The 20,541-nt window shown below is 45.4% G+C and overlaps 2 protein-coding genes across 3 annotated transcripts; one reads left to right on the top strand and one right to left on the bottom strand.

The window, feature by feature from the left end:
- Positions 1 to 935: 935 nt before the first annotated feature.
- On the bottom strand, positions 936 to 7,556 carry NECAP1 (NECAP endocytosis associated 1). Of its 2 annotated transcripts, none has more exons than XM_030456485.1 (8): positions 7,263 to 7,556; positions 5,850 to 5,966; positions 5,595 to 5,699; positions 5,117 to 5,198; positions 4,601 to 4,709; positions 4,335 to 4,521; positions 2,284 to 2,383; positions 936 to 2,163 (listed from the first exon to the last, which is right to left on the bottom strand). In XM_030456485.1, the coding sequence occupies exons 1-8, from the start codon at positions 7,309 to 7,311 to the stop codon at positions 2,115 to 2,117; spliced, it is 798 nt and encodes a 265-aa protein (XP_030312345.1). In that variant the 5' UTR covers positions 7,312 to 7,556; the 3' UTR covers positions 936 to 2,114. The 2 variants fall into 2 exon arrangements, with proteins under 2 accessions (XP_030312345.1, XP_008501442.1); XM_008503220.2 differs by having other exon boundaries at positions 5,850 to 5,950; positions 7,263 to 7,551.
- Positions 7,363 to 17,657, top strand: C3AR1 (complement C3a receptor 1). Its single transcript, XM_008503219.2, has 2 exons — positions 7,363 to 7,442; positions 16,382 to 17,657. The coding sequence occupies exon 2, from the start codon at positions 16,389 to 16,391 to the stop codon at positions 17,505 to 17,507; it is 1,119 nt and encodes a 372-aa protein (XP_008501441.2). The 5' UTR covers positions 7,363 to 7,442; positions 16,382 to 16,388; the 3' UTR covers positions 17,508 to 17,657.
- Positions 17,658 to 20,541: the final 2,884 nt, after the last annotated feature.

Here is a 20,541-nt window from a genome sequence, read left to right as displayed (position 1 = left end):
AGAATACTAAGACAATACAGAAGAGGCTCCTAGTTAGTTGTTAGTTGGTGCCATGAACTTCCTTGGTTTGGGAAAGTGATACATACTTGAAATGACAGGACCTCACAACGACTTGAGCAAAGGAAGAAAATGAAAACAAAAAGCAAACTGGCAGAGTCCATGACTTTGCTAACATATTATAGCCACTCACAAAATCAGAAGCAGGAAGTTTACGTTCAGTGAGACTGCAGAAGTGACTATCTAGGCAGTGGAGGGGGAGCAGGGGAAACACCAAGAGAGCCAGGAGATCAGGATTAAATGACTACTTAAAATACAGCCAGCAGCAGTCTGGTCCTCACTTCCACAAGTAGAACTGCAGCATCTTTAGAGCTGTTTTCGAGAATTTTGCTTCCCAGAGGGATGGTCTAAGTGAAACTTTGTCTCCAGAGCACCCTCAGTGTAGTAAGACGACAAAAGGGACTTCTGGCAAGTACAAGGTGCTCACTACTCTCCTATAGAAGTCTCACCAGGAAATCTTTTCACAAAGGGAAAAATATACTTGTACAGGTGTGCTAGCAGAGCATATCCCAGTTACAAAAGTGTTGCTGCTGGTTGAGTATTTAAAACAAGAAGCAGCCTTCCAGTAAAGTATCAAAACCCTGGTGTTCTAATGCTCAGTAACTACTAAGATCACCTTCCCAGCTAGCATTCTGGTTTATCAGCTAGCAGAGGGTAGCACTGTGAGCTTTCCAACCTGCCTGCAGGCTCTGTCCAGAGTCATCAGCAGACTTACACCTCAGATCACATCCATAGCTACTGAAGATAGAATAGTGTCTAAATCAAAGAGCCTTAGGAAACTCTCCCAAAGAAAACAGGAGAGTTATGGCCTTCTACCTCTCTCTAACCCCCCCAAACCACATGAGAAACAGAGGCAGTTTGAGGCACATTTAAAATAAAAAAATATTTCCATGTTACAATAACCAGCTCACATTGTAGAAAGCCTTAGAAGGAAAGCCATAAGGAACACAGGTGGGAGAATTTCACTGACACAGTTCTCAAGATTGGGCCTACTATACATTTCTTGCCCAAATAAGTGCAAGCTGTAGAGGGGAAGGAGATTGACCCTCCACCAGAGAATAATCCATTGTCCCCATAGTTTTTACTGTGGCATGGATATGCAATACTTGTAACACAGTGCCAAGTTACAACACAAGGCCAGGGCTCAGGATAGTGATGCAGGAACATGAAATGCTGAGTGGTGGGATCACCTGGTTGTCATCTAGTGCAAGTAACTACCAAATTATAAAAACAGCCTTTTTTTTTTTTCTTTTTTTCCTTAAAGCTATTTCCAGTTAAAACAGCTCAATGACAATGAGGCCTCTGCATGGGGCAGGAGGGAGAAGGGAATGAAACTGAGAAATTCCTTCAGTGAACCTGCAAGCCCAACAAGGAGCTTTAAGATGGGGTGCCCATGTAGAGCTACAGCACAATGGCCTGAGGTCTACTCAAGGACTTGCATGACTCCTCCCACAGGAGTACAGGAACATCCAGCACTATCAAAAATTGCATCAGAGAGGAGCACTGCATATATGGGGAGGTTTACTCCTCATCACAGATGTAATTAATCAGAGGGTTTTGTGTTGAACTATCTCTTTAAAGCTTCCATCTACAAGCTGCAGCCAAATCAGCTGCCCTCAGCACTGCAGGCCAAGCTGAGGCTGAGTCATTATTGAAAGCAGCCACAAAAAGCAGCAGTCTGACCAGAGAAAATCTGAAGGACAAGGGACCCAGAAGCACCTCTTGTACCCACCTTCTTCAGGATTCTTGCTTTCCCTGTATGGAAAGATGGGGAAAAGTGCTAGAATGTACCATATAATGGCCAAGTGGGGAGAAGAGATGAGGATACCTCTCTCCTCCTTGCCCACCTTGTGAGGAGTCAGTATGCTCTCTTTATGTTCAGTAGTTTCACTGTGGGATCAAAAATTTGACTGAAATGAAGATCTGGTTTAAAAAGGAATGATTATCCCGATTTGTTTTGATTGAAGACTAGCAGAGTTTTATGCCCCCTCTGATCCCATTTGGTGCCTCTAGAGCCTCTTGGTCACCAGTTTGTCCGATTTCACTGCTTTGAGCACTCAGAACTGGACCCAGTTGGACTGCTGAGGAGCCTGATTGGGAATAGCACTGAAATAAAGAAAGGACAATCAAAGGAGCAGATCTATCAAGCCTTCTTAGCTTATGGCTCTTTCAGTGCCCACCAGGACACTACACTTCTTGTATGCAATTCCCTTCACCACAGTTTACCTGGATGCAGTGCTGAAGTCTCCCCAGAGGTCTGTGGTAGCTGATGCTGATGCCGGTGCCTTGGATGCAGAAGCAGGAGCATCTAAGTCTAACAGAATGTCTAAGGCAGAAAAAAAACCCAAAATAAAACAAAACCAAGCTAATCAAGCAGAAAACCCCTCAGGCATTTTAACTGCCACACAAACTGCTGGAGGAAGGTACAAAGAATCTTTGAAGGGATTCCAGTTCTCCTTTCAGAAGAAGTAAGATTTTCTTAAGGAAGATTTTGTTATAATAGCAGCTCCTTTTGCTTAATGTGCACTAAGCCTCCAGCTCCTACTACAGGGATAAATAGCCTTCAAGAACTGTTCAGTCTCTGCCTAGCATACCAACTAACAGATCTGTGACATATTTCCTCTTTCTGTAGAATTAAGGCTCAGATTTAGCTCAAGCTCAGCAATAATAATTGCCAAGCAGGCATCATCTTAACAGTACAAATCACATACTAGACACCAGCCCTATTCAGAAGCTTGTGATTTCTCCTCATTCTGATCTGTGTACAGCACTGCTACAGTCCCTGCCTTCACAAAAGTATAAAAAAGTCACAAAAGACACCTCTGTATGGTCACATTGAAAGTGTGTACAGGTGTATACCACCCAGAAGGCTGCAGCGATCCCTTTGTTATAGAATTACAGAAAGGTTTGGGTTGGAAACGACATTCAAAGATCACCTAGTCCAAGCCTCCTGCCATGGGCAAGGGAATCTTTTACTTTGATCAGTTGCTCAAAGTTCTGTCTAATCCAGCCTTGAACACTTCCAGTGATGGGGCACCCACAACTCCTCTGTTGTTCCTCACCTGTTCAAGTGTTTCATTACCCCTACTGTAAATAATTTGTTATACCAACATAAATCTACCATCTTTCAGCTTAAAATCATTACCCCTTGTCCTGTTCACCACCTTTCAGTTTTAATATATAAAGGGGGCTATGGTTTTAAAGGCTGCAATAATTTCTCCCCAGAGCTTTCTCTTCTCCAAGCTGAACAAACCCAACTGTTTCAGCCTGTCTTCATAGGAGAGGTGTTCCAGAACTCTGATCACTTTTGTGACCCTCCTCTGGACCTGCTATAACGGGTCTATGTGTGTCTTGTGATGAGAATGCCCAAACTGGACATAATATCCCAGGTGGGTTCTCACCAGAGCAGTGTAGAGGGAGAACATTACCTCCCTCAGTCTACTGGTCATGCTTCTTTAGGTGTAGCCCAGGATATGCCTGGCTCTCTGTGCTGCAAGTGCATACTGCTGGCTCATATCCAATTTTTAATCCACCAGTATCCCTAAGTCCTTGTCTGCAGGGCTGCTCTCAATCCATTCACCCCCCAGTCTGTACTGGTGATTGCCCCAGTGCATATGCAGGACCTTGAACTTGGACTTGTTGAACATCATGTATATGCATGTATGAAGTTCAACAAAAATATTCTGTATGCCTTATTATTTTTATGTACATTATATAAAATCATATGCATATTTTTAAAATAACCCACTGTACTCTCAATCCTGTTATACCTTGCATCTCTTTCTGCTGCTGACATTAAACTGTCCTCTCTTCCTATTCAAAGCCACTCAAGTTCTTTTTTCTCCATCTTCAACAACAAGACTATCTGATTTTTTCTGCTGACAGCAATTATCTGTGTAGTACTTTTCTGGACACCCTACACAACTCTGTCAGTGCCCCCAGAGCACATAAAATTTCAGAAAAATCTGACTGTTTAAATTTCACACCCACCTGCTCCCAGATCGTTTTGACCAAGTTGCTTTGTTCCTCCTTTTTCAAGGACAGGTGCTACAAAGCTGTCCTCCTTGTAAGAACAAGCAGCTATGATTAAGCAAGCACCAAGATCCTCAGGCCAACAAGAGCTAAGCCCTTGGGACACAACATGCCTCAGAGGGCACTGTTGGCACTAGATGGAACACTGGTTCCCTGAAGCAGCCTTCAGTCCTCTCTATGCACCTGCTAGTGCCTTGAGTTTTGGTGTTTTTTGTTTTTTTTTTTTGCTGTAAGCTAATATTTACCTGCACTGCTCACATTACTGGATTTCAGCACAGGTGGTGGTGTGACATGGTTGGCAATGGGTGTGGAAGAAGGGGGAAGTACAGGAGGGACTGCAATTTTGCCTCCTGGTGGGGGTGGCAGCAGGCTTAGGCCTCCTGATCCAGATGCACGAGGCTTGGCTGCTCCTCCTTTCTTTGTCGTCATATTCTGCATGGCAAGATAGGACAAGTGAGAAAGTGTCTCCATTGGCATAGTCAGAAGATGCTGAGTCAACTGGGCTGCTTACCCCAATGTTAAGTTTGATGGTCTGCCCTTCTTTAAACCCCAAGTCTAATTTGGGACGTGTGTCGGCTTCCTGGGACTCCTTGGAGATCTCGGTTTCCTGCTTCACCCACCTAAAAAGAAGAGAGGAAAACCTAAGATCTTGTGGGAAAGGGGATCAGAGTTTCAGAAAAATGCATGGTTCCTCCCCCGGCCCTGCCAAAGAACTAACTTGCCTTGACAAACCAGTTACCTCACTAGTCCCAGTGTAGTACAGTAAAAAGCTGGGACCACCACAAACCCAAGAGGCTAAGCACTACAGCTGCAGCATCACCAGACCTAAGCTTAAGACACATAGATCTGACCCTGTAGGAGTCTCAGCTTGCGTAACAGTTGGCAACACACTCAAATGTCCCTGATGTAGCCAAGGTAGGCTTCCAAAACGATCCCAAGGAAGCCTGCACCAAATGAACATGCACCACCACCCACCATGTTCTCTACGGGCCAGAGGAAAACAGCATTCCGGGAAAACACAACTCACTTGAAGTGATCCTGCAAAGAGACGTTGAAGTCAAAGGCATCACCACGATCCGTGAAGCCAATGCCTATAAAAGCACTTCGTCCTAGCAAGGAGACAGGAGGTGTCACTGGAGTTACCCTGCAAATGGGCCTTCATGTTCATTCACTCCAAAATCCTTCTGCTTCTCCTAAACCACCCTGTGCTACCTCCCTCTGGCACATTTGCAGCTGGGCACCAGCAGCTCACAGCAGTTCATTGTTCCTAGCTTTCAGGATGAATCCTTTCTGCCCATGTGGCACCCTCAGAAACCAAATGTTCCTTCCCAGACCCTAGAAATGGGAAGATTCTCAATGTAGGGAGCCCTCCTTGCCTTCCTACTCCTACAGGCACACTACCCAACCTTTCCAGCACTTCCAACACTATTTCAACCCACCTCCATCAGGCTAAGTCTCCTCTACCCCTAGCATTGAGCTGGCACATATGTAACCCCTTAACTCACCAGTCCCATCCTGAATTCGAATGACAAAATAGCGGCTAGAATCTGTCACAGTCTCTACTGCAATGCCAGGGTATTGATCTATTGGAGCCTGGGCAAAGAGTTCTCCTGCAGAGAAAGAATTGGTTATTAAGAAGTGCAGCCTCCTGCTGAAGCGTGGCCTGGGCTGCTATGCACAGCTCTGAGCAGCATTAGAAGCACAGATTCATAAGCAGCAATCATAGTCACTGTCTTACCAAGCCATAGCCTTTCCCTCACCTGAAACCTTGTCCTCCAGTTTGATGTATGCAGTTTTGCCTTTGGAGGTGACACGAAGCCGCCCTGTCCAGTCTGGATGGTCCAGTTTCCAGTCAGATGCCCTGAAAAGAAAAGCAACTGTTTGATGATCAGACATCAACCTCTCCACTTCTACCCATATCTCAGCAAAAGTGTCTGCTCTCAAACCTTCAACACCTGCAGCTGCTTTATTCCACTTCTCTTCCCAAGCAATATATGACATCTCAGATGGTTTCTGTTGCTGCCAGTCAAGCCACATGGCTCTGACTGGCCTCCCTTTCCTCAGGGTAAAGGGCTATAGGTACAGTCCGGAGAACATCAAGTCTGTCTTTAACTTTGTAAGCTTGCAGAAGAGGGGAGGTTGAAACCCAGAAACTCACTTCTAACAGCAAACCCAAAAGCAACCAACAAGTGACTTCTGAGCACCAGGAAGACCTCAAAAATAAGCTACTAGATGCTGAAAACTCACTCCAATATTCTACTGTGTTGATGTAAAATAATACCAAGTACCTCTGAACCTACAGTCAGCTAGCTTACACTGGGTGAAACATCATACACACAGCCATCTTGACTAGCCCATCCAACTCTTTGCTACTGGCTGCTGCGAAGGGAAAGAAAAAAAGAAAGAAAAATAACCCCAAAAAACGGCCCAACCCCAACCTACACAATTCTACAACTGGAAACAAATGCCACAACATCCAGAAGGGCAAGTGTGCCAAGGCCAGCAAGTACAACTGACACCCTTCAGTGCCTCAGAGCACAAACCCATTTCTCTCAAAAGCAAACACCACTGTTTTCGGCTAGAGAGAGGAAAGGCATTTCTAACTCCTGGTGCTGCAACGTTTTCTGAAGAATCACACCGAACTCCTTCCGACTGCCTCCCCGCTGCCGCAAAAGCCGCCAAGCCCAGGCCATGCTCAGCGTGCCAACACAGCACATCGGATTCCCACCTCCGGGAATAGGGCTGGCTGGGAGCGGAGATCCGCTCTGCCTGGAAGCGCAAGTTGCCTGCCCGGGTGCCCTCACCTCCTGCACAGCATGAACGCAGCAGACACTGCTCCTGCACGGTCCGGAGCAAAGGCGAAAAGGCACAGGACACCTGCCAGAGGCGTCTCCGGCCGCTCCGTTCGCCCGGAGCTGCCGCCGGTGCGGTCTCAGCACCCCAGGGCACAGGCCTGGTCTGCCTGCAGCCGCAGGACACGGTCTCCCAGTGCTCCGCTGGAGGCGAGGACGCCTCTTCCCGGACCCAACCGCTGGATTCGCAGCCCTGTAGCACCGCTGCCCCGTAGCCCTTCCGCTCCGCAGCCCCGTAGTCCCGCCGCCCCGCAGGTAGGGCGGCCAGCGGCAGGGCCGCGCCATGGCAGCGCCGATCCCGGGCTCCGCACGGTCCCTCACCTGTACCCGCGGTTGGAGGTGCGCGGCGGGATGCGGTAGACGTTGACATCGGGCTTCACGCAAAGGACAGACTCGTACTCCAGCTCAGCCGCCGCCATCTCGGCCGCGAATCCCGACGACCCAGCGTGGAGTGACGGGCGGGAGCCTAATAACCGGGGACGCTCCCGACCGCCATCTTTGGTGAGGGCATATACCGCCTAAGGGCGCTGCGGAGGCCTGGCGGGAAGCGAGCAGCGTCCAAGGCTCGGAGGGAGGCATCTTGGATCCTGGCAGCGGGGGCGGGAAGGTGGCCATCTTGGAGCCCGTCCTGACACAGCAGCGAGGGCTGCCGCCATCTTGGACCCTGGCAGTTCCCTTCCCCCCTCCCCACCTCCCTCCTCCCTCTCAGAGCCCGGAGGGTCCATGTTTGGTTCGGGCTGAGGAAGTGGTGCCGGGAGCCATCCTGGTCCCGGGCGCGGGCAGAGAAGGGCGGGGTTAAGCGCCCCTGGGCAGGCTGGATCTCCTCCCTGGGTACTGGGCCTCCGGAGGTGCCGAACTCCCACCGGGGAGGGCGCCCGTCGCCGTCGCTATCGCTATCGCCATCGCCATCGCCATCGCCAGACAGTGCTTAGGACGGGCGAAAGGTGGCACGGCGAGAGCTGGGAGGAGCCTGAAGATGGGGTCGGGTTCTCTCTCGCTACTCGAGTATCTGGTGGCCATGTGGATAGATCACTGCGTGCCCTCGGCAGTTTGCCCAGGCATCTTTTTCTTGCCTGGTCAGAGCTTGGATTTTAAGTGAAAATTGATGGTTTGTGTGGGCTGTGGTGCTGGGATTAGGAGGCCTTTGGTAAAACAGAAAACCAAAGAGGAAACACGGCACAAAACCCTGCACAAAACCATTGCAGGTTTTGCGGCTAAAAGTGGTGAAAATAGCTGCCATGTGACGATTAATTTCGAGAGTCTGACTTACCAGAATTAAAGCCAAAATGAATGCATAGGTACTAGTTTATTTATCAACTATGATAAGATGTAGTAGCATTTAAGAGTCAGTGAATTCCCAGTGAAAACTGGTGTTGAAGTGTACTGCTATGCAGAAGTAGCCTGTGACTGAGTCTCTTTAGCACCATAAAAACAGAAAGTAAAGTTCTAAGAAAAATGGCACAGATATATACCCACAGAGCCAGGGGTGAGCATAGCATGAGCTAGTGGTGCTAGAAAGTATCCATGGAAGCCTGAGTGAGCCCAGTTTACTGCTGAATGTAAAGCAAAAGTGAACAAAACAGTTCGAGGAATTTTTTTCCCAGTATTGAATAATGTTTAATGCAGTCAGAGCTGAACCTGGAGTTTTATTCCTATTTGTTTCCAGAGGAACCTGTAATGGGATGGTAATGAACCTCAATCAGCAAACTGTCCTCTGTCACTTAAATCATCCATGGAGCCCAGTGTTCTACCTATCAGTGCCCAGTGCAGAAATACTGTGGAGCAGGTGGGGGTTGGTCTCTTTTCCCAGATGACATTCAACAAGACAAGAGGGCATGGTCTTAAGTTGTGCCAGGGGAAGTTTAGGTTAGATATTAGAAAGAATTTCTTTACGGAGAGGGTGATCAGGCATTGGAATGGGCTGCCCAGGGAAGTAGTGGATTCTCCGTCCCTGGAGATATTTAAAAAGAGACTGGATGTGGCACTCAGTGCCATAGTCTAGCAACAGCAACAGTGGTTCAAGGGTTGGACTTGATGGTCTCTGAGGTCCCTTCCAACCCAGCCAATTCTATGATTCTATGAAAGGAGACTGTGCTGCTGATTTGATAAATCTGGTAGGTGAAGCTAGTTTGAAGCCAAGGACAGGAATAGTCTTGGGTCATTAAGACTAACAAAGTAGGATACTTGTAGTTTAATTAGCGTATCTAAATGCAACTAGCCTGGTTTTCTTCAGAAATTATGTTAACAGCTGTGTGTACTCAGTAAAGATGTGAGCTAAGTACCTGAAGAAATACAGAATGACACAAGTGAGCAGCTTCCTTTCCCCTTTTGCCCCCTCACGGTGCAGAGGCCTGCACTGTGTTTGTGGGTTCCTTTCCCTCCTGTACCCTGGGGCAAACAGATACCTGCCTGGGAAGGCAGATTTGAACCCTTTCATGCAGCCTGCACAAGAACTACAGAAGAACATAGCGCCAATATTTAATGCAGATATGTGCCACAATGTAAAAGAAGACTCTGCCTTCCTGCTTTTGCAGTATGCCAGTGTTAGTTGCTTGCCAGACTGCAAGAGTTAAGGCAAACAGGTTGATGAGAGGTAAACCTTGGAGAAGAACAGAGCTGCCTAAAGAAAGCCTATAACACAGTACAGAATTACACTTTCCCAGTATACTAGCCTAGCAAACTGTAGTGTAAGGGCTTTGTGGGCCAAAGGTTTTGTGTGCCTTTATTAATTAGCAGTGTTTTACAGACTTTCCTTCTATGGATTCATCTAACTGCTTTTTTTGAACTTCTTTATACTACGGGTTACCCAGAATCCCTGGAGCCATTAATCTAATTGTGCAGTATGAAAAAGTGTGATTTTTTTAATTACAAACTTTTACCTGATCATTTATTTTGAGAGCATCTTGTTCTTGTGCTTTTAGAATTCATGTGTCACTTTTGTCACATGTCTCTCACACTACCTCCTTCCCAAAGTGAGGCATTCTTGTGTATTTAGCTTGTCCAACAAAAGAAGCCATTCTGAGCTATGGCTTTCCAGCTTTCTGCCTAACTTCTAATGCTATAATTAAGATCAAGGCCCACCACAGCATTCAGTATTCAGAGGCCACTGAACACTTCCCCTTATATTTACCTTTTGAATAGCATTGCATGTTGATTCATGTGGTGGGTTGTCCCTGTGTGGACACCAGATGCCCACCAGAGCTGCTCTATCACTTGCCTCAGCTAGGTAAGGGGAGAGAAAGCACAATAAAAGGCTTATGGGTTGAGATAAGGACAGGGAGAGATCACTCACCCATTTACTGTCATGGTCAAAAAAGACTTGACTTGGGGAAAAATTAAATTTATAACCAATCAAATCAGAATAGAATAATGAGAACTTAAACTCAGCCTCAAGAACGCCTTTTCCCCACCTCTCCCTTCTTTCTGAGCTCGCTTTCACTCCTGATTTCTCTACCTTCTCCCCCACAGCAGTGCAGGAGGACAAGGAATGGTGTGTATGGTCAGTTCATCACACTACTCCTCCGCTTCCTCCTCAGGAGGAGGACTCTTCACATTCTTCTCCCTCATTGTGGTGTCCCTCCCATGGCAGACAGTCCTGCACAAGCTTCAACGTGAGTCCTTTCCATGGGCTGCAGTTCTTCATGAACTGCTTCCAGCATGGGTCACTTCCATGTCATGCAGTTCTTCTGGATCAGGATACTCCAGTGTGGGTCCCCCACGGGGTCACAAGTCCTGCCAGCAAACCTGCTCCAGCATGGGCTTCTCTCCATGGGTCACAGGTCCTGCCAGGAGCCTGCTCCAGCATGAGCTCTCTGGGGTCACAGCCTCCTCCAGGCCTCCATCTGCTCCCATGTGGGGTCTTCCACAGGGTGCAGGTGGATGTCTGCTTTACTGTAGATAAAGCAGATCTGTGTGGCTGCAGGAAGGCAGCCTGTGTCACCATGGACTGAAGACAGGCTGCAGGGGAATCTCTGCTCTGATATTTGGAACACCTCCTCCTTCTTTGTTGACCTTTGTGTCTGCTGGGTTGTTTCCCCTATTCTCACACCTTGTTCCAGATGCAGGTTGTTGTAAAACAACTTTTTTCCTCTTAAAAATCTTATTACAGAGCTCGTACCACCATTGCTGATGGGCTCAGCCTTGGCCAGCAGCAGGTCTGCCTTGTAGCTGGCTGGCATTGGCTCTAAGACATGGGGGAAGCTTCTGACATATTCTCACAGTAGCCACTCCTATAGGACCCCTGCTACCCACACCTTGCTATACAAACCCAATAAAACATGATTTTTCACACAACTTCCTGCACTCACTGCTGAGGGGTTTTTTTGAATGGTAATAATTTATCTGGGGTACATCACTCTGTATGTGAAGTTATGGTTGTTTTTCCAAATTCAGTAATTCACCTTCATTAAATTTCATCTGCCACTTTATTGTGCTTTGTAGTTTAATGTCCTTCATTGTCCTATAATTCTCCTACAGTCCTTCTAGAAGGATAGCATCTAAGAGAAAACAGTGCCAAAGGACAGCTTTTATAAGGCATGTTAGGAAAGATGCACAAGCAGCACCAGGACACCATGAATACACCTCCCATTCAATTCCATTGAGACTTGAAGAGCAGAGAACACAACATTTTTTTTGTCTTTTTCTAACAAGCATCCAGGGACCAAGAAAATACAAAGCACCGCTGATAATGGCTAATGTTTTGGGTTGTTTTTTTTTTTTTTTAAAGGATTAAGCAGAGAGTTTTAAATATTGAAAGAGAATATATCTAAAATTGGACTGTGAAAGCAAAGGGGAATCCACATGCTTCCCACGCAGAACTTGTCAATGATGAAAAACAAGGAATAGCAGAAATCTTGGATGGAACTCCACACTAATAATAAAATGCAAAGAATAATAATTTGCTTTGCTTTTTGTTTGCTTATTTAAGGAAAAAAATAGGGCAATGTTCAGGAAAGTACTTAATGAATTAATTAGCTTTTTTTTTTTTTTCTGCAGAGGAGGTACAGGGAAAACCTGTTTTGGAAAACGACTCTTTAGATAACTAAAAGGCTAATCTCAAGATGAGCATTTTTGCAAAGCAACCCATGTTCTATTTCAAATAGTGCTTCCTTCACTGAAAATGCCCTGGCAAAACATTTGACCCAAACACTCTTCCAAGTACTAAGAACCTGCTATTGTGAAGATGTTTTTTTGAATTATGTATGATCTATGTATGTACCAGTATTGCTGAGCTTTGTTCCCTCCTTGGTGTCCAAAACTTGTGCTTACCTGAGCTTATTCAGCAATGTACATAAATGCCTTGGGGTCACTTGGGATTTTCTGGAGAGGAGAGCATCTGAGGGATACCAGTGCAGGACAGCCCTGCAGATACTTAATGTTACTGGAAAGTCCATATGAAACTAAATGCACAGTTGTGATGATGAAAACAAGTGCATAGCAAAGACTGGCCCACCACTCCAGTGCACTATGCTTTTTATAGAAACAGTTGTGCTAGTTTAGGCTAACCTTTACAGGGAGAATTTTGGACAGCATTTTTAGGTAAGTGGGCTTGGCATGTACACATGGAACATTCAGGGTCTGTGAAAGATCATAGCTATCTAGTTGCTCCACCTGCAGAGAAACAAATGAGAGATTTGAGAGGGGTTGCAAGGGTTTATAGAATGCAGAAGTAGCACAAATATGAAATATAAGTAGAATCCTCAGTTCTTGCCAATGTGTTTTGGACACAACCTGCATACCCTTGCAGGAGGGATGCTTTTGTAAATATACTAATCACATTTTTAGAGTTATATATGGCTGTAACTATTTTGTAACTAATAGACTGGTGCAGTTTTGCTATTAACAAATCTGAAACAGCAATATAGATGGTAACTTGCATTAAAGTTTTAGCTGATTGGTGTTGGCGAGTTGAGTCCATACATCAAGATAAATTTCAAGATTAACACCCTCATAGTCAAGCTCATGGAATATGGAGTAGAGAAGTGGACAGTGAGGTGGACTGAATAGTGGCTGCTGGGCTCAAGAGTGTGGTGATCAGAACTCAGTCCAGATGGAGACCAGTCACTAGTGGTCTCTGAAAGCAGCTGACACTGGTTCCAGTTCTGTTTAACTCTTCATTAATGACCTGGATAATGAAGCAATGTGCACCCTCAAGAAGCTTGCAGATGATACAAACCCCATAGGAGTGGCTGGTGCACCAGGTGTCTCTGCTGCCACTAAGAGGAATCTGAACATGCTGGAGAGTTGGGCAGCCAGGAACCTCATGGAGTTGAACAAGAAGTGCAGTGTCATGCAGCTGGGAAGGAACAACAGCATGGACTGGGAGCTGACCACCTGAAAAGCAGCTTTGCAGACAATGATGACATTGTGGTCCTGGACAGAAAAATGAAGATGAACCATCAATGCAACTTTATGGCAAAGAATGCCAGTAGCTGCCACAGCTAGGTTAGGAGGAGTGTTGAGATCAGGTCAAGAAAGATGATCCTTCCCCTCTACTCAGCACTGGTGAGGCCGCATCTACAGTGCTGGCTCCAGTTTGGGGCTTCCCAGTACTAGAAAGAGATGGGCATAGTGGAGTGAAGTTTGTGGAGAGCCACAAATGTAATTAAAGGGAGTGATACACCTGTCATGCAAAGAGAGGCTGAGAGAGCTGACACTGTTCAGCCGGGAGAAGAGAAGGCTCAGGTGGATCTAATCATCTATCTGATGGGAGTGTTTAAGGGAGATGAAGCCAGATTCTTGTCAGTAGTGCTTGGTGACAGGACAAGATGCAGTAGGCACAAGCTGAAATACAGGAAGTTTCATCTGAACAGAGAAAAACAGATTTTACTGTAAGGGTGGTTGAACACTGAAACAGGTTGCCTGGACGATTTGTGGCGTCTCCTGGAGAGATACTCAAAACTGACTGGATGATCATCTATCTCTAGCTGATCATCTCTAGATGACCCTGCTTTGAGTAAGGTTGTTCACAGTTATTCAGTGATGCTGTGAATTAGAGCCTTTCTAAGCAGACTCAGTCAGTAAATCATGAAGGGTAGGGAGAGATCCAGAAGAAAAGAACGCAGTTTGGTGATTTGGGGTTACCATCAACACTGCAAGTCAAAGGTCTAGTCTGATCTAAGTAAGCATTTTATGAAAGTAACAAAAAGTATTTTTTTCCTCCCTGTACCATCTCCTTTGAGTGTCTGCATCATTAAGCCCTTTATGCTGAGGTGCAAAACACTTCACTAGTCAAGCTGCTGGAAGCTTATACACAGAAGTACCACATCATCTCATCCCTGTCTAAGGTGAGTGAGCTGGAATAGATGTAAAGTGCTTTCTGTGACAAGGTTGGCTGCAGGGGAGAGGTTTTAACTGGAAGGATCAGAACTCTGACCAATAGGTCGAGAAGAATCTTCTTGTAAGGGGAGTTTGACTACAGCTCATATGGTGGTGAAAATGCTGCACTTCCCTTGGCCCACAGGAGTACCCTCCTATGGACATTACCAGTCTGGATCAGAGGAGTCCCCCTGAAAAGATGGCAGCTGTGAGGAAGATGCAGCTAGGCAAATTTTACAGACAGCCTCTCCATTTTTAGGGGCACAGCCAGCCCTGGCCTGCCTTCCTCTTTGTGGTTTTATGGCTTTTATACTGGAGTCAGCATAGATGGTATTCACAGAGACGTGCTCAGAAGCAAAACCCTGCACCATCCTGGTTCCTTTTCCAGACTAAAAACTGAAGCTGATTCTTGTATGTCTGGGGATTTATCATTTCTGCTAACAGTCTCGATTTCCCAAATTGGGATGGCTCAGGGGGAACCCTCTTATTGCAGATTTAAAATGCCTTGCCCTTGATGTCTTCTGTTCATAGTCTTGCCACATTTTGTGTTACCAGCATTCCAGTAAACCACTTCTTTTAATAATAATAAAAAAATCTTAAAATACAACAACTGAGCATTAAATAGTCTGAAAAGGCAAAAATAAGATTATATTCCCTTTTGACATGACCAGTTATGGTTTGCTGAGTACCATGTTCTGTATCAGGTGAACTAAGCTGTCTCAAGCAGGAACAGAAACTGATCTGGATTGATAAGAATCCTAGAATTGTGATTAGCTAGGCAAACATGCTGATCTGACAAAACATGGAAGTGGATACACTACAACAGAGCAGACACCTGGTGGTGGCATGGCAGAGTGTGGAAATCACGCAAAGGTCAGCATCATGCTAATAAGCAAGACATCTGATCGTGTTTTCTTATGGAAAAGATAGTGAAGTGGATGCCTGGCCTTGTCATTCCCTTGCTTTCTATTATTCTTTGACTCAGGGCACTGTATTACTTTGATACAGCTTCTTTTGTTGCGATAGTTTGTTTCTTTTATAAACAGATCTTGCTTATCTCAAACTTCAGACATGAGTCATTGTAAGCCTTTCCCCTAGGGCAAAAGAAGATACTTAGCACACACACGCACACAGAGGAAAAAAGCAGTTCCTAAAATGTCATGTGAGTTTCATTTTTCAGTCACTCCAGAAACAGGACTTGGTTCTTGCTCCCTGGCACACTGAAATACCTACTTCACACTGGTAGGTATAATAATAACTTGCAATTTCTTGCTTTTCACTTCTGAAAACCTCCCTCTCCCCTCCAGTTCCCTCTTCCATCTTCATAGCCACATGCCAGCACTTTCAGCATTCTTGAAAACATAGCATGGGCAGTATCTTCTTATTGATTCATCCCTCAGTCTGCTTTGCAATATGATTTTTATTACTGTCTTTTCAACATCCTTTGATTCCCTGTCCTCGTTATACCATCTTCTGTAGCTGTAAGGGAGGTACCAGGATTCAGGCTGTCTAGCGCTGTTCTCCAGTTGTGCCTGTAAAAGTCTCGTCTGCATATATCAGCAAGACCCCGGGAAATGGAAAAAAAAATTGTTAGACTTTTCTTAGTCCCCAGCTGCCTTTCAGTGGCTTCTCTCATAGCTTTTCTTGTAGGTCACCCTCACCTAAAACCCTCTTAGCAATTGTTACAACAATTGATAAATTACAGTGTTTGTTGCAACCGCTTATTTCATTTTCTTTGTGATGAAGCAGTTCTAACACTCATGCATCACTCCACATTTAGACTATATGTTATGCAAGGAAGAGATTAATGATTTGGATTTTTTTTTTTTCATAACAGTCCCTGACTGGCACTTAAGTACAGGAATAATAGAAGTTAAAACAGAATCAGGCTGGGCTGTCTTATTCACATCTCCTCTGTTGCTTCTGCAGGCTGTATTCTGCAGTTTCCTATGCAGTTTCCATGCATTCTGGTAATGCTTTTAGGGACTTTTCAGCAACACGACTGTCTTCATTGATTGAACAAGGCTTTGTTAACATGGATTTTATAAACAATTCTATTAATGCCTAAAGGATGATCAGGCTCTTTCTCAGAACTGCCTACTAATTTGCTTTCTGTTTTATAGCTGCAGAATGCCTCCACTCCTGGGTAACAGCAGTTCACATGAGCGGGCTGCTGTATATTATGCATCAGAATCCATTGTCTCCATTGCTATCTTCATCATCATTTTCATCATAGGTATTCCGGGCAATGGTTTGGTGATCTGGGTGGCTGGTCTGAAAATGAAAAGGTCTGTGAACATTATATGGTTCCTAAACCTTGCTGTGGCTGATTTCATGTGCTGCTTGTCCTTGCCATTTTCCATTGTTCACCTGGCCCTCCATGAGCACTGGCTGTATGGTTGGTTCCTCTGCAAAGTCATTCCATCAGTCATAATCTTGACCATGTTTGCCAGCATCTTCCTGCTCACAGCCATCAGCACTGACCGCTGCCTCCTTGTGATGAGACCTGTCTGGTGTCAAAACCATCGAACAGTGAAATTTGTGTCACTAATATGCAGTGGCATTTGGATCCTAGCCTTCATTTTTTGCTGCCCTGTCTTCTACTACCGTGAAACTAGCACCTATAGTGGCAAAACTGAGTGTGAGTACTATTTTGGAGACGAGGAAGAGTTGGATTATATGGATGATTCCGTAAATGAGTTATTGGAAAAATATTCAGCTTTAGCCTACAATAGTAATGACTCCTGGGGAAATTTCTATGAAGGTGATTATTCTGCATCCCTTGCCTTTGTGATAATAAACATCACTAGAGCTGTCTTTGGCTTTGTACTTCCCTTTGGCATAATGGCAGCTTGCTATGCCCTTATTGCTTTCAGAACACGTGCAAATCTATTTCACAAGTCACACAACAGGATGCTGCGAACAATTGTGCTCGTGATAGCTGCATTCTTCATCTGCTGGGCTCCATACCATGTAGTTGGAATTCTGTCTCTTGTACCTACTCTTGGAACAGGACTGAGAGAGTCATTAGTTCTCTGGGATCACCTCTCTACAGCACTTGCGTATGCCAACAGCTGCATCAACCCCCTGCTTTATGTTTTTGTGGGACGAGACTTCAGGGCAAAGGCATGGCAATCAGTGCAAGAAATCTTGGAAGGTGCCTTTACAGAAGAGCCAACACATGCAGTCTTTTATTCCCTTGGAAGAAACAAGACTTCAACTGAGAAGAATGTTAGCAGCACAATGTAATGCAGGACTTGGGATCACTGTAGAAAGAGCGAGCTATGGCCTTGGATATCAATCACTCTCTGCTTAACAGGTTTTTTTAGCTCTAACATATTTGATTGATCTCAGATCCACACACAAGGCACTGAGATGTTTCAGAACAGAACAGCTAACTCCATTTATATCCTGCTCTAGAGAGATGGGGAGTTGGAACTACCAAGAGGTAATAATAATCTGAAGGAAGACTCTGGTGGAGCAGGAGACAGAATGCTTTAACCTTTAAAGAAGAAAGCAAGCTTGCAGAATGGTCTGGTGGGATCATGTAATTTAACCCCTGAATTATTAGATGATGATGCTGTTAGAGTTATTTGCATATGTTTCTGTGTTCTACACCTCTTGTCTCTGATAAATTGCAGATGAAACTTTGATGTCTCTCATTGGTATTTGTCACCCCATCTTTCCTCTCCTTTGAGTATACTTGGTGTCTGAGGGTTTTTTCCTGAAGCACTACTCTAGAAGGGTAGTGCACTACCTAGAGGGTAGTGCTACATTTTCTTACAGCAGTATGCTTTTTAGACAAACAGTTGTGCTAGTTGGAAAAGTTGGCAGGCGACTTACAAGGACTACAAAGACATAGTGAAGCTATGTGGGGAGACAATTAGAAGGCCCAAAGCCCATCTAGAACTCAACTTGGACACTGCAGTCAAAAATAGCAAAAAATGTTTCTATAAATATATTTACAACAAAAAGAGGACTAGGGAGAGTCTTCATCATTTACTGGATGCATGGGGAAACATAGTGACCAAAGATAAGGAAAAGACTGAAGTACTTAATGCCTTCTTTGTCTCAGTCTTTAAACAGTAGGACTAATTGTTCCCTGGGTACCCCCTGAACTGGAAGATGGGGAACAGGAAAAGACCTCCATAATCCAAGAGAAAATGGTTAGTGAGCTGCTGCATCACTTTGGAACACACAAGTCTATGGAATTGGGTGCTGAGGAACTTGGCAGGGGAGCTTGCCAAGTCACTCTCTCTCATTTATCAGTAGTCCTGGCTAACCAGGGGGCTTCCAGTAGACTGGAGGTTGATAGATGTGACATCCATCTTCAGGAAGGGCCCAAAGGAGGATCTCGGAAACTACAGAGCTGTCAGTCTGACGTTGGTGCCAGGGAAAGTTATCTCAAGTGCCATTATGCACTATTTACAGGACAAGCAGACAACCAAGTCCAGTCAGTGTGGTTTCATGAAAGGAAGGTCCTGCTTGATGAACCAGATCCCTGATCTCCTTCTACAAGGTGACTCACGTATTGCATGAGGGAATGGCCATTGATGTAGCGTGATGGACTTGGTAAAGTCTGATACTGTTTCCTAAAAACATCTGCATGAACAAATGGCTTCCCTGAGGCTTGGATGGTCATACACACTGCTGGGTCACACACTGGCTGGATGCTGGGCCCAAAGGGGATCCCTGGGACTCAGTACTGGGGCCACTCCTGTTTAAGGGCATCCTGAGTAAGCTTGCAGACAACACCAAGTGGGGTTGGAATGTTGATCTGTTTGAGGGTAGGAAGGCTCTGCAGAGCACTCTGGATTGATGGGCTGAGGCCAGCTGTACGAGCTTCAGGAAGAACAAGTGTCTGGTTCTGCAGTTTTGCCATTACAACCCCAGGCAATGCTACAGGCTTGGAGAAGAGTGGCTGGAAAGCTGCCCAGTGAAAAAGGACCTGAGAGCACTGGTATGAGCCAACATTGTGGCCAGGGAGGAACTTCACCAGATGAGGCTCAAGTACTGGGTTTTGGGCACCTCAATACAGAAAAGATGTCAAGGTGATGGAACAAGTCCAGAGAACACCACCACCACCAATGAAGGGTCTGGAAAACAAACCTTATGAGGAGCAGCTGAGGGAACTGGGGCTGTTGAGTCTACAGAGGAGGAGGAGGCTGCAGGGACACCTTATCACTCTCCACAACTACGTGAAAGGAGGTTGTAGCAAGAGGGCATTGGTCTCTGCTCACTAGTAACCAGTGATAGGCTGAGAAGAAATGCCATCTGCACCAGGGAGAGGTTTAGGTTGGATGTCAGGAAAAACTTCTTTACAGAAAGGGTTATTAAGTACTGGAACAGGCTGTCTAGGGAAGGGATTGAATCAGCATTCCTGAACTGTGTTTAAAAATGACACAGATAGGGTGCTTAGGGGTATGGTTTAGCAGTGGGCTGGTAAAGTTAGGTTAGCAGAGTTCAGTTAAGGGTTGGGTTGGATGATCTTACAGATCTTTTCCAACCTCAAAAATTCTGATTCTATGATTTGTCCCAACAAATAACACCCCCATAGAGTAGTAACCGGTCCAATGCACATACTGTAGCTATATTGTTAGGATGCACTTACTCACCATCGCCCCAGCACTCCACCACCAGAGTCCCAGATCTTCCTTTTAAGAAGACATGGCCCATGATCAGAATCTGAGCAACTCCAGGCACAAATGAACCGGATTAGGTGGCGGCTGGGCCACGAGCCATTTGGTAAAGCCTTGAAATTGAGAGGTGATAACCCCCAGTCTGACCCCAAGGTGGGGAACCAGTCTGTTCAGCACAGCCATGTCCTTCTTTCTACAAGATGGACATCTTCCTGGTGGAGGAAGATAAAAATTGCACCTAGTCAGGCTGTTTGGGGGTGTTTCCCAAGCTTCAATGTTCCCTGTTCCCAAAAATCAGATGTATGTTTACTATGTACTCTACGAAAGTGGTTTAAAAATCTGGTTTTTGTGTTAATCCTTCCTTAAAAAAGTAAGGTCAAAGGTATGACAGCCACTAAGCACAGATACAGTTTCCACTTTGCCTTTCTGTTAAGAATGAGTTGGAAGACTCATGGATCTCAGTGCCTGGAGAACAGGCAGCTGTGAGAGCTTTTGTCTCTTGACATCCTCAGCTGTAAACTACATCTAGGTAAGGACTATTAATTAAGCAGTGTTCACACCCAAATTCTGTTCCAAAGATAAGCAGGTGGGAATCAAGCCCACCCGACAGGCGCCAATGAAAAAAGAGAAATCAATACTAGCAC

Source organism: Calypte anna, chromosome 1 (genome assembly GCF_003957555.1).
Source record: "Calypte anna isolate BGI_N300 chromosome 1, bCalAnn1_v1.p, whole genome shotgun sequence".
NCBI lineage: Eukaryota > Metazoa > Chordata > Aves > Apodiformes > Trochilidae > Calypte > Calypte anna.
Note: the sequence above shows the minus strand (reverse complement) of the source record. Positions and strands in the feature narration are given on the sequence as shown.

Bases quoted from the DNA above. Each gene is read 5' to 3' on its own strand.
- NECAP1 (XM_008503220.2), bottom strand. From the start codon at position 7,360: ATGGCGGCGGCTGAGCTGGAGTACGAGTCTGTCCTTTGCGTGAAGCCC. The intron at 5,951-7,262 runs GTGAGGGACCGT...TTTTCTTTTCAG, and splicing joins ACCTCCAACCGCGGGTACAG to GGCATCTGACTGGAAACTGG. The intron at 5,199-5,594 runs GTGAGTTAAGGG...TCTCCTTGCTAG, and splicing joins TCGAATTCAGGATGGGACTG to GACGAAGTGCTTTTATAGGC.
- C3AR1 (XM_008503219.2), top strand. From the start codon at position 16,389: ATGCCTCCACTCCTGGGTAACAGCAGTTCACATGAGCGGGCTGCTGTA.